The sequence below is a fragment of the Rissa tridactyla genome, chromosome 9 (genome assembly GCF_028500815.1).
Source record: "Rissa tridactyla isolate bRisTri1 chromosome 9, bRisTri1.patW.cur.20221130, whole genome shotgun sequence".
Lineage (NCBI taxonomy): Eukaryota > Metazoa > Chordata > Aves > Charadriiformes > Laridae > Rissa > Rissa tridactyla.
The window spans coordinates 43,653,395-43,666,641 of NC_071474.1; the positions used below are offsets into that span (position 1 = coordinate 43,653,395).

General features: G+C 56.7%; 2 protein-coding genes across 4 annotated transcripts in view; both read left to right on the top strand.

The window, feature by feature from the left end:
- Positions 1-13,247, top strand: part of LOC128914844 (thymosin beta-15A homolog) — a 195,681-nt gene that overhangs the window by 140,928 nt on the left and 41,506 nt on the right. The gene's annotated exons all lie outside the window — the stretch shown is intronic.
- Positions 1-13,247, top strand: part of FRMPD3 (FERM and PDZ domain containing 3) — a 39,856-nt gene that overhangs the window by 10,696 nt on the left and 15,913 nt on the right. For all 3 annotated transcript variants that reach the window (XM_054214461.1, XM_054214462.1, XM_054214463.1), the window contains 6 exons: positions 33-164; positions 719-838; positions 985-1,121; positions 1,947-2,070; positions 2,607-2,696; positions 4,212-4,391. In XM_054214461.1, coding sequence (XP_054070436.1) covers positions 33-164; positions 719-838; positions 985-1,121; positions 1,947-2,070; positions 2,607-2,696; positions 4,212-4,391 — 783 coding nt within the window. The remainder of the gene's footprint in view (positions 1-32; positions 165-718; positions 839-984; positions 1,122-1,946; positions 2,071-2,606; positions 2,697-4,211; positions 4,392-13,247) is intronic.

Genomic DNA, 13,247 nt, shown 5'->3' on the forward strand with positions numbered 1-13,247 from the left:
TCCGCACCCAAGCCTGTCCGTGGTGTTTGCAGGACGTGATGGTGACGTTGCAGGACCGCCTGTCCCTGAGGCACATTGAGCACTTTGCCCTGGTCCTGGAGTATTCCAGCCCGGAGCAGAGCCACCGGTTCCTGCTGCTCCAGGACAAGCAGCCGCTGGCCCATGTAAGCCGTGGGTGTGGGAGGGCATTGGGATGGCCATGGCCGGTGGCTGGGGCACAGGGAAGCTCTTCTCCCGTCAGCGTGGGGCTTGGCCGGGGTTGTGCCATGGGGTGGCGTAGCCTCTCCTTGCCTCTGGCATGGTCCTGCAGGCTCAGGGGTGCAAAGGGTGACCAAAGAGGGAGACAATCAGGGTTTTACCCATCCCACCCTGACAGCACTGTGGAGGTGCTCTGCGCTCCAGCCTGGGCAGCCGCAGACAGCATTCATGAACATCCTTGGCTTGCCCAGCAGAGCCAGGAAGCTGGCGCTGCATGGGGCCAGGGATAAAACAGGGATTGTGGATGAAGCATCAGCCCTGGTGGCGTAAACCCCTGCAACACCAGGCAAAGTTGTCACACCAAGGAAGGCTGGGCTGTTCCTGGGATGAAAGGATTTGGTGGTGCATGGAGGAGAGAAATCAAATCCCCACCCAGGGGAGAGGAGGGGGGATGTCTCCTGCCCTGCAGGCAAATATACACAGCTCCTGGCCTCACCGGTCCCCTCTGCTCCTGCCATAGGTTGTGCAGAGGACACACTACCATGGCATGAGATGCCTCTTCCGTGTGAGCTTCTTCCCCAAGGACCCGGTGGAGCTGCTGCGCCGGGATCCTGCAGCGTTCGAGTACCTGTACATCCAGGTAGGGGACTTGCCCCTAGGAACGGGGACCTGATGGTGCTCGTGGCCCACACATCCACCCAGTATGGGCCCTGTGGAGGCATCCCTCGGGTGGCGGGTGCCCTGTCCCCGTGGCTGCCTGAGGACGCCTTCTCCTCCCTCCTGCAGAGCCGCAATGATGTGATCAGAGAGCGCTTCGGCACAGACCCCAAGCCAGAGATGCTGCTGGGGCTGGCTGCCCTCCACATCTACATCACCGTCTCAGCCACCCGCCCCAGCCAGAAGGTGTCTCTCAAGAACGTGGAGTGAGTCCTCCTCCCTCTCCCCATGCCTCCCGCATCCCTCCTCTCTTTCCCCTCCCTGTGCTCCTGCTCACAGCCTCTGCATAACTGGGGTGCTCCCAGCAATGTCTTGGGGTGCTGAGTGTGAGATGCCCTGGGAGCCCCCCTGGAGGTGGCCGGTGGCTCACAGGCTTGGCCAGCAGTGACACGCAGCCCCCGGTCCCACCATGGGGCCATGTAAGACCCCCGCATGCTGGCATCCAGCATCCTTGCCAGGGCTGACAGGGATATTTGGTGCGAGCCCAGGATCATTTCCTTGGGAACTTGGGCTGATTTTCCACCTGGCATCCAAGACACGGAGAAGGCACTGGAGCTGCGTAATCTCAGCCCATCACCAAGCCGTGCAGCGCTGGCTCAGCTCTCCTGTGGCGCCCAGTGGTCTTAAATCCATACGGAGTCCATCTGCATAGGCTGGCGTTGCCCAGTGTGTGCAGGAAGGAATGGGGGAGATGGCATCCCGGGAGAACCCCAAAAGAGGTTTGGGGATTTGCCCTGCATCCCTTAACCTTGAAGGCGAGCGGGAGCTGGGCTCGGCTGCAGAGCCTGGCCCCGCTGTGTTCCCCAGCCTGGTACTGGTGGCTGTGACATTAGATGGGGTTCCCATCCCCTTGGGGACCCGGGCTGGGGGCTGACGCTGCTCTGGCTGTGACACCAAGGAAGCGCTGGTGCGGCTCCAGCTCCCTCTGATGGCAAGAGGATGCTCTCGGGCAGCATCCCTGGTTGCTGGCCCTCTCTGCCCATCAGCGGGGTCTCTGGCCTGGTGGCTCAGGCAGGTTTCCCTCTTCACAGGAAGGAGTGGGGCCTGGAGCCCTTCCTGCCCCCCTCGCTCCTGCAGCTCATCAAAGAGAAGAGCCTCCGGAAGTCCCTCTCGCAGCAGCTCAAAGCCCACCAGAACCAGACTGGTGGCACCAAGGTGAGCCCAAACCCACGCGGCCACGGCTGGGGGATGGTGGGGTGGCAGCATGTCCTCCGCTCCAGCCAACCCTGTTGTCCCCGGCTGCTCGGCAGCTCCTGTTATTGCTGCTTAAGTCCCCTTGGATGGGAGATAAATCCCAGGGTGACTGCCACACAGCCACTCTCTCTCCCGAATCCACTTCCGAGAGCTGATCTGGATTTCGGGGACTGCAGCGAGGATCAGTGGGGTGAGGGCAGCCGAGAGCCAGCTCTCAGCTTGGCTGAAGTGGCATGCATCAGTTAAGCCTGTGTTTATTGTTATCTCTGCTTCTGGGCTTGGAAAGCTCTGGAGGAAGCTGCTGAGCCACTGCCTGGGTCCCTGTAGCCGTCAGAGCTCCCCGGGAGGGTTATACATCCCCCGGGAGGGTTATACATCAAGCGCCTGGGCTCCTCCCTGGCTGTGCCTCTGCTTGCGAGCCCCCAGGTTTTCGCCAGCCTCTTGCATTTCTTCCCCTTTGTACTGGTGGTGATCACCTGTGTGATGTGTTTTGTCAGGTCTCCACGGCCCAGGCGAAGCTGCAATACCTGAGGATCCTGAACGAGCTGCCCACCTTTGCTGGGGTCCTCTTCAACACAGTGGGACTGGTACGGTAATTCAGGGTGGGCTGGGAGGTGCTTGGCACTGGTCCTGAGCGTGCGCTGGAGGGGAGAGCCAGGGGAGCTGTGGTTCCCACAGAAATTCCTTCCCTCGGTCTCTTGCTTTGCCCTGCTGGGGTCCAAGCCCATCCAGAAAAGCCTTCAGAGCCCCTGCTGACAGTAGCAGGTCAGATCTTCAGCTCCACAGGGTCAGGGTCGGCTCTGCTCTTGCCAGCCTCTTGGGCAGCGCGATGACTCGCTCAATGAAGTCTGAGTAGTTTCAGACAAATGCTTGTATCTTGGTGCTGCCCTGGCAGCATCCTGCCAACCACCTCGGAGGAGGGCCACCCGTGGCAAAGGCCACTGCGTTCCCTGCTTGTCCATGCAGGGAATAGCCCGGCTGGCCTTACCGTCTCCATCAGCAGTGGTCCAGCCCAACCACTGTTTGGCAGCTCTCAGGAAGCTGCAACCACCATGGCCCACTCCTCCCTCATCTCCGTCAGAGGCATCTCCACCCCTCACCAAAGCCACCTCACTCTGTCCACGGCAGGAAGAAAGCCACCAAGCTAAACAGGAGAACAGTAGAGCCGCTAAGGCTCCGCACTGCCTGGCTCACCTCTCCATCCCTCTTGCTCCACCTCCCAGCCGGGGGTCTCCGTGTAAGTGTCACCTCTCTGCCATCCTTCCCTTTACCCCCACCCAAGGTCTTAGCGCTTCCCTTGCTTTGCCTCCTGGGTTCCACCTCTTGCAGCCTTTGATCTGCTCTGCTTCCACCACGCCTTGGAGCTCCTCACCTCGCAGCTCAAAGGGCTGCCTGTAGGAAATGGGTGAAGGCAGAACCACGAGGTGTCTGGTCGGAGCCATGGCTGAGCGGTCGGAGCCTGCCTCCAGCACTGCCTGGGTGTGCAGCGTTGGGCACCTCACCGCTGGTGTGGGTGCCCTGCTGGTTTTTTTCATCTCTGACACCAAAGCAATGACTCTGAGCCAGCCTGGGAGTTGAACCACATGTAAGTGGTAAAAAGTATTCCCTTATTCTCTTCTGCACTGGTATGCGCAGCTCCTCTTCACCTCCGGGTCCGGTTCGAAGCATCCTTCCTGGGCAGACCAGAGCAAGAAAGATGTCTGTTTTCAGTCAAGGCTTTAGTCTTTCTTCTTTCCTAAAATGCATTCGCTCCCTCCTCTGCTTCCTTCTCTCGGAGGCAATGTCAGATCAGGCAGATTTGTAACACGCTGTTACTTCTCTGTAGTGACACCAGCAGGCCTGAATATTTCATGTGGACAGTCAGTTCAGTGCTGTATTTTTAAATAGCCTTGGCATCCTGCACACCGTTCCCAGCTCTGCAGAGGGGCTCGGGGAGGGGGGTTCATGGCACCAGCTTCACCGGCTGCTCTGCCAAAGCCATCCGGGACCTGGCCGAGCTGCCGACATGGAGACTTGGCTCCATGGAGAGAGCCAGGCGCAGCCCCAGGGTGCGTTTATTCACCCCTGTCCCTCTGTCTCTCTCCATGTGCTCGTGCCACCAGGATGAGAAGCAGCCAGCCACCACGCTTCTGGTGGGACCCCGGCACGGCATCAGCCACGTCATCGACCTGAAGACCAACCTCACCACGGTGCTGTCGGAGTTCAGCAAGGTCAGCAAGATCCAGCTGTTCAGGGAGAACCAGGGGGTGGCCCGGGTGGAGACGAGCATCCTGGATGCCAAGGTAGGCATGGGTGCCGCGGAGGCAGGCACCGGGGAGAGGGGCCAGGGCAGAGGCTGTGGCTGGGTGTTCAGTGCTCACAGGGGGTTCAGGACACAAGGAGCATCTGCTTGGAGACTTCTAGGGGCTCAAAGGTCCCTTTCACATTGCGGTCACAGGGCAGGTGGTCTGCAGCATCCCCCCTGCCTGTCTGGCTCCTTGTGCCATAGAGGCAGGGACCTGACACTGAGGGTGCGCGGTGCAGGCATGGTGGCATTCTGGCCGTGACCCAGACACCTACCCAACGGTTCGAGCAGGGTCCTCAAGGCAGATGGGGGTGACACAGGCCAGGCAGGTAGCAGGGCTGGAGAAGAGCCGTCCATGGCCATACCTGGGCTGGATGCAGGTACTGGAAGGGACTGGTGGGGTTTTGTGCATTAGCAGTGCTTGCGGAACTTGCCAAGCCATGCAGGATCATTGAATGAACGGGAAATGATGGGACGGGGGATGTCAGGCTCCGAGTGTGAGAAGAGATCGCCGGGCACCCCTGGGCATGGGTGTTCCTGGCTCCAATAAGCCACCTACTGGGTATCCTGCCATCCTCTCCTCCCTCTTTGAGTTCAACAGGTCAGAGTTAGGATTGAGTTTGGGCTAAATTAGACAGGAGCAGCGCTTGGCAGAGACTGTCTCATGCCATGATATCCGTCATGGTGGAGCTGTGACCGCTGTGGGGCGTGGAGGTGCTGCTGCACAGCAGACAGGCTGTATCTGCACAAGTCCTCCGAGCCTTCGGCTGCAGGTCAGGTTTGCTGCCCCCACGTTCATCCCTTTCCCCCCCCGAGGCTGATGAAGCTGCTTTGCTGGCTGCCTCCATGTTTCCTCATCTCCTGCGAGGTCTCTAAGCCTCAGCCCTCTCTGCAGCCCCTTCCTGGCACTCTCTATTTCAGCCGTAGCCTTGCAGATGTAATCATGGTGGATTTGTTTAGGATTCTCCTGCTGCCTCTTCTCCTGGGGGATTTTAGCACTTCCTCCCACCAGGCTCATTAATTCCTCCAAGTCTGTTTTCCCGCTGCTGCTGTGCCTGGTCCAGGAGCTCTGCTGAACTGCAGAAACACCCCGGTAGCCTCTGCCAGAGCCGTGCTCATCCTCGTCCCATCTGCTTTGGCTGTCAGGCCATCTGCTTTGGCCTCAGCACAAGAAGGACATGGACCTTTTGGAACGAGTCCAGCCGAGGGCCACAAAGATGATCAGAGCACTGGAGCCCCTCTGCTGTGAGGACAGGCTGAGAGAGTTGGGGTTGTTCACCCTGGAGAAGAGAAGGCTCCGGCGAGACCTTAGAGCCCCTGCCAGTCCCTAAAGGGGCTACAGGAAGAATGGGGAGGGACTCTGGATCAGGGAGTGTAATGATAGGACACGGGGTAACGGCCTCAAACTGAAAGAGGGGAGATTTAGATTAGATCTCAGGAAGAAATTCTTTCCTGTGAGGGTGGTGAGGCACTGGAACAGGTTGCCCAGGGAGGTTGTGGCTGCCCCATCCCTGGAGGTGTTCAAGGCCAGGCTGGATGAGGCTTTGAGCAACCTGGTCTGGTGGGAGGTGTCCCTGCCCAGGGCAGGGGGTTGGAACTGGATGGTCTTTAAGGTCCCTTCCAACCCGAACCATCCTGTGATCAGTGAAAGCCTTTTTTTTTTTTTTTTTTTTTTGCATTTGTAATTCAGTGGGTGTTTGGCCAACTGTAATACCTGTAATATTCCCTCTTCTGCATCCCGCTGAGGTCAGTCGTTACCCAGGGGAAGTCCTGGTGTCCTGCTGTGCCTTATCCTACCCTTCAAAACCCTCAAATCTTCCCTGCTGCAGCCTGGGCAGGTGGAAGTCCTCCCTGCCCGGCCCCTGCGGCTGCCTGGGCTGTGCCCAGGGGCTCTCCTTACGGAGCAGGTATAACCAAGGGATATCATCTGTACCATGAGTAACCGTTCCGGCTCCTCCTGGTGCCCACGCCCCTCGGATATGTGTCCATAAATCGCGATAGTAATACATTAATAATAGACTGGTCACGACCCCGTGATGGACTGCTGGTGGCTCCCTGCGAGCGCTGCGAGCACGGCGTGTTCCCGCTGTCCCGTAGCTCCGTGGCCATCTCGCCGGCTGTGGGTACTGTCTGGGGCGATGTGTGGCATCAGCTCTGCTCCACGGAGCTCCGCTCACCCCCCCGCACCGAGTGCAGCCAGCTCACGGTGGGGTGCACGGGCCCCTCTGGTGCCACCGTCCCCTCCCTGGCATGGGAGAGGGCAGTCGTCGTCCCCCCGCCCCGGGCACAGTCCGTGGCTGAGACTGGCCGCAGGAGGGGCAGATGTGCCGGAGGCTGAGGTGATGCTGACGTCCATCTGCTATAAATTAGGTGGCAATTCCCACGCGGCTTCTCCGCAGATCCTGCAGTGCCGCTCCCCTCAGCCGTGCTCTGCAGCAGTAATTAACTCCGCTAGCACCACGAGCCCTTTCCCGCCGTAGGAGCAGACCTTCTCCCGCGTTCCCCTCCTATCCACCCTCCCAATTCCTGGAGAAGAGGCAGCTCACGTACAACTTCCCGCAAGCACGTACGCATGCACAGCGGCTTTATCTCCCTGAGAAATTCCAGGCAGCTGCCTACAGCCACCGAAAGCCCTTCTGCCTGCCTGGAGCGGAGCGAGCATCCCATTTGTGAATCTCAGCAGGCTCAACAGCACCCCGCCAGTGCTGAGGCTGCTGTTATCTGTCTTCATTTAACCGTTATCCAAAGGGCTGGGTTTTCAAGCCAGAATGTCTGCTCCGAAATGTGGCATGTGCTAATCCTACGCAGGACAGCGATGGATGAGGCAAGCTAGGAAAAGCAGGCGAAAAGATCATCACCTCGCGGTGCTGATCTGCTTTCTGCAATTATTCCATTGCACTGAAACGTGTCTCTGGCTAAAGCCCTGGGTGGCAAATAAATCTGTTTCCACCGTGAGTGGTAAACCATTAGAGGGTTGTGCTCAAAGTAGTGTCCTGACTGCTCTGGGGAACTACGCTCAAATCCGTATTGCCCCTGGAAGCCTGTCGGAGCCCCACGGATCACAGAGCGGGTGGGGGTGTCCCCCTGGGGGCTGTGGCTCCATGACGGGAGCTGCCTTGCGGGATGCTGGAGCTGGGGCAGCGCCGGTGCGTTCCCCAGGTAACGGCAGGGATGCGGGATGCGGGCGAGACAGCCCGAACCTGGGGGGTGGCGGCGTCCCCTCGCAGCTGCGCGCCGGGTTACTGTGGAAACGGCAGATGTTCGGTGACGGGGAAGGGATTTGTGCAGAAAAGCCATTTTGAATTTCTGAGCGCCAGGTTTGTCGATGTTGGGTGGTTGGTCCTAAGGGTTAAAAAAAGAGAGTCAGGTCACGGAGCAGCCACCAGCCAGGAGGTGTGCGCATCCCAACCGCACCAGCTCAAACATCCTTATCCACTGCGTGCCTGCGACCGCAGCCCAGACGGACCTGCCGGGAAGGAGCAGGGGAAGATTTTCAGGTAACAACCAGGCTTGAAGAGATCATAAACCATTTGCATTTAGTTCGGGAGGAAAAGAAACGGTGTTTGTCTTATAAATTATTCACTGGATAGTTAATTGCTTTGTTTTGGAGCTTTTCCATCCTCGGCTTCAGTTTCTGTTTAAAACAGCCCATTTGGGATACAAAACCAGGGCTAGTGCTTCTGCTTTGCTTGCTTTAGCTATTTGCTAGGGTAGCAAATGCTGGCAGGACCCTTCATAGAGGAGCTGTGCAACCTCGGGACAGAGGAACAAAAGCCTCCAGGCCTCTGCCACTGGGTCCAAGAGGGATTTTTATTCCCTGCAATGTCCGAGGGAGCTGCTGGGAGGAGAGGAGCAGGTTTTGCCTCGACAGCCACGGAGGGAGGGGGGCAGGTTTGCTTGGAAACGCTGAGAAAGTTCACAGGGGCAGGACGGTGCTTCCCCATCTGCACTTGCAGCCGTGCGGGTGTTTTGCAGGATCGTGTGGTCATTCCCACCTGCCAAAGTCCCCTCTCTGCTGGGGCCGTCGCTTCTCCACTCCTCCTCCTGCGCTCCGGACTTGCCGGTGTTTGAACATTGATTCTGGAGCTCGTAGATTTGCCGGGGACCGGCTGGTGGCACATGGTGTGTCCTGGGACCAGCACCTGAGAGCAGCCGATGCTTCTGAGCCAGCTCAGATTTGGGCATCCAGACGTGCATCTCCCCAGCGCAGGACTGCAAAGTCATCTGCTACCTCCCGGCATCCCGGGAAGGGCAACACCAGCATCTCCTGCCCGGCATCTGGGCGAGCTGGGCAGCACTGATGGGGTGCGGAGGGGCTGCTGCTCGCCACGCTTGCCCAGGCTTCCAGTGCAGGAGGCGTGGGGAGATCCGCTCAGCTCCATGGGCACCTCGGAGCCAGCTCCCAACACCCAGCTGGGTGGCTCCACCAGGTCACATCCCCGGCTGTGTGGCTCCGCAGCTCCTGCAGAAGCCAAGGTTTTGTTCTTACTGGAATGCCTTTTCAAACGGAGCATTTCCCCTTTCTGATTTACGCAGCCACGCGCCGCTGGGCTTTTTATTACTAACAGTCTTGACATTGGCAAAAAAGCTGCCGAAGCCCTCTGAATGGGGATGAAAGAGGAGCACTCGGAAGGTAGCCGGATCGCCTGAGCCCCGACAAGCATCCGCAATATAACAGAGGAGGTGTCCCAGGCTGCGCCTTGTCCCCGCGCCGGGCTGCGGGGCTGGAGCCCACGGCAGCTGGCCGCTCGCCAAAAGCAATTCAATCAAAGGCGCAGGGGTAATTGACTTCATGTCTCCCAGCAGGGCCTGCAGCCAGTCGGCGCTTCAGCCAAACTCGAGACTCGACAGAGGAAAACAAAGGAAAAATTAATTCAGAAAGGTCCCCGGCTGCTGCTCTGCTTGGGATCTGGCTATTGATGTCGGTGTCCCGGGAGCCCTGGCGTGCTTCCAGCCTGACATGGAAATAAAAAGCTGCCGTGCCCGGCCAGGGTGCAGCTTCTCCTCTCCCCCTGGAAGGACCCAAGTCCTGCCTGCTGGCTGCCCTCCCTCTCGCTGGCGATGGGATGGGGACCCCTCTGGGCGATAGGATGGGGACCCCTCTGCCTCCCAGCCTTCCCCCTGGCACCGGTGGCAGCGGGTGCCAGCCCTGAGCCCTGTGGTGCTTCCCCCAGCCCAGCGTGGCAGGCGCTGTGGGTGCCAAGGCTGTATGTGCCTTTGCCAAATTGCAGTCTGAAAATGGTGGGCAGCCCCGTCAAAGTGACGAGGGCAGGCGAGGCCGGCGTTACGCCCGCTCATGCACGCGACGACTGAAGCCCATCGGGTTTCTCCTACACAAAGAGCGAGGCTTTGCAGTGATGATGGACCTAAAGGCTGTGGTTCCCTACGCTGAATTCATCTTTTATTTCCATGAAGCCGTTCTGAAACACTGTCATCTCGTGGGGGAGAAGGAGGGATTGAGATTTCCTTTGGCTCAGTACCTGGGGTGGGAGGTGTGGATGCAGTTTCCCCCCCACCCTTGCAGAGCCTTTCTAGTGGGATGTAAAGCAAAGCACGTACTGGTGTGTGGTGACAGCCCCGGTGCCACCCATAGTGCTGCCCCCGGGCACCGGGATGGGAGCCAGCCAGAAACACAGGAGCCAGCCAGAAACACAAGAGTCAGACAACAAGCGGAGAGGATGAGTTTCCAAGCCTGCAAAGCCAAATTTGATTTGTTTATTTAAGAAAAAAAAAAATTAAAAAAAAAAATCAACAAACAAGCAGACCTCAGGCATCCAGTGCTGTGGGCGTGCTGCGAGCTTGGGCGTCCTGAGAACTTGCTTCAACGGATAGGACACGTGGAGGATGCCAAAGGCGCTGGCAGGCTCTGGTTATTAGAAATTCCCCAGGGAAGAGCACAAGCCCTTGGAGTAGCTGTGGGGGAGATGAAAGCCAGCCAGGGTGGTGGCTGCATTGTGATCATAGAATCATAGGGTTGGAAGGGACCTCTGGAGATCATCTAGTCCAACCCCCCTGCCAGAGCAGGGTCACCCAGAGCAGGTGGCACAGGAACGCCTCCAGGCGGGTTTGGAATGTCTCCAGAGACGGAGACCCCACCACCTCTCTGGGCAGCCTGTGCCAGGGCTCTGCCACCCTCAAAGTAAAGAAGTTCCTCCTCATGTTTAGGTGGAACTTCAACATGAGGAGGAACTCCTCATGATGGGAAAGTGATGGGAAAGTGTAGGCTGGACCTGTGCCTTCCCCAGGACACAGCAGCACCACAAGGGACCCAGCACCACCATGGAAGAAGAGAGAAGGAGACACCTACGAGTTTGCAGTCTATGGAGGTACCTCTCCGTCCGCTGTGACGTTTTGTGGGACCATGACATTCACCCGGGGGAGGTGGCGGCTGCTCAAGCCCCTAAGGAAGGAGACGCTGTTGCAGAAACCCGAAGGGCTGCTGCTAACAAAGGCAGGAGGTTTATTGATCAACAAATGGGAAATAATGGTCCTAATCACAGGCATCCTGGTATTGATAGATCTGAGTTAATAATGCTTAAAGGGAGGGAAGGAAAGGTCAGTGTACAAGTGAAAAATTGACTGCTGTCTCGTTAGGCCCGGATGCCTATATTATTAAATATAAACTTGGCAGCGTACCTCAAGTAAACCAGGGAACATAAATTATGAAAATTCATCTCCCACCTTTCTCCTGCACTACATTAAAGGAGCAGGGTAAGGCCCAAAGTACATGATAAAGGCAGGAGATTAGAAGGAGATGCACATAAGCTTAAGGGTTATAGCATGCATAGATCGGGTCATAAATTAATTTAAATATGAGGACTGTTAAAATCCCCTAGCATAACCCTGGCCATAAAATTTCCTCCAGACGTTCTTCTGTGAAACCTTCACCTTTGTCTGAACGTGAAAATATCCTCCAGAAGGACATCGAGGTTTGATTTAAAGGCAGGGCATAATAGAAAAAGCACTATATCCTTAATAAGCTAATGGAAAACTCATCTCTCATATCCAGTATAAATGTATTTTTTTTTTTACTTTCTAGAGAGACTGGTTGCCAAGCGGGAAACTCTAAGCGAAAAAATGTCCTTTTCTCATTAGGACTAGAAAAACAGTATGAGTGAAAGATCAAAATATCAATAATTTCAGGCCAGTATTATGCATTTAAATGTAGAAAGAGCATTCTCTTTGAAATTTGCTTCTTTTCATGTTGGCATATTAGAGGTCAGAGATGAACCTTTACCTGCGCGTCCCGCTGGGAATCTGATGTTTGGCATTTTTAGAGCAGTAGCATTATCCCAGTAAGTTTGCTTCTGTGGAAAACCAGCTTTCATCCCAAAAGTGCTGCTGCCCTGACAAAAATCAGCCAGGCATTTCTGGCTGCCCAGGGAAGTGGTTGGGTCACCATCCCTGGAGGTATTTAAGAGATGGGTAGACATGGTGCTGAGGGACATGATTTAGTGATGGCTTTGGCATCGTCAGGTTGATGGTTGGACTCGATGATCTCAAAGGTCCCTTCCAACCTAGACAATTCTATGGTTCTATGGATTCTATGATTCTGCTCTGGCAGAAGCGGAGCCCTCAGGGCCACCAAGGTACGAGCCCCCATTACTGTCGCAGTGAGAATGTGCTGGTGAGGAAGAGGAAGAGGATGGGCTGGTTGGCATGAGACATGCCATTGGTGCGTGGCAGGATGGCAGGAGGATAACTGAAGGGTTATCCTAGTTAATAACTTTTTCCCCATTGGTGGTTAACACCGTCTCCTGCTTAACAGCTGGGAAAGAGGTACTGCATTTTGTGGCAACTTCCAAAAAAAATCAGTGCCGATGGGGCAGGGAGGAACGACACCGGGTTTGCTCTTGCTGCATCCTTCCCTGCCTTCTGGCTACTCACAGAAGCCTCTCTGCTCTACCGCACCGCCAGGTTTAGAAAACGGATGAAGATTTACGCTCTTTCAGGTTGCTGCCTTTTTGTCAGGTCTGCTTGAGATTGAGCCGTGAGTTAAAAAAATTGGAGGGGGAGGCGGGGATGTTGCATGAGCCCCATCCCCTTGGGGACCAGACCAACCCTGACCACAGGCACGAGCCCTCACTGCTCCTTGCAGGATGTTTCCGAAGGAAAGGAGATCAGTCCCGTTCACCACAAGACATGGGTATCACAAGGAAGCCCAAAGCACAGACTACAGTCCTGCGTTGTTGTTACTTAGAGCTCCCTGCAAAGCTGCCCTGAATTTACCCACTGAAACCCTTAGCAACATTAGTTGGAAATTTTTCACGCAACTGTTCAGAAAGTCAATGTCTGCTCGGCTCTCCTGTGCCCGGCTGTCTCCACGACATCTCGTTTGCCTTGCCTGCGTGGAACAGGGTGACCAAGCTTGTCTAAAAATAACATCTCCGTTAGCTGCCATCCCTGACACCTCCTCTTTTGTAGCCTGATTTCTCAAGGAAATGAGGCTGCTGCAATCATGCTGCCTCTTTGCCTCTTGACCCCACAAATCACTTCCAGGTCTGTTGGCCACTTTCAGGGAGACGTGGCGGCAGGGTGGACATCTCAAAGGCAGCTGAGCGGCTGCGATCTCGGCAAAATTACCTAGGTGGGTGGAAGAGAGAGATTCAGTCTTGTAACCCCGCGTGGGGAAGGGTTGCAGCCAGACCTCTGGTTAGTGAGGAGCAGCAGAGAAGCCACCGAGGCCAGGGGAGACGCACAGCCCGGGAGCAGCAGCTTTTGCTCACATGCGATATCGTTTTAAACAGCCGATAATCCAATGGCGGAGCCCCTGCAGCGCGGGGTCCCGGGCCGTGGGGAGCTCGCTGGAGCCCTGCCGGCAGCACGGGTGGATGGCTTCAAGCTGCCCCTGAAG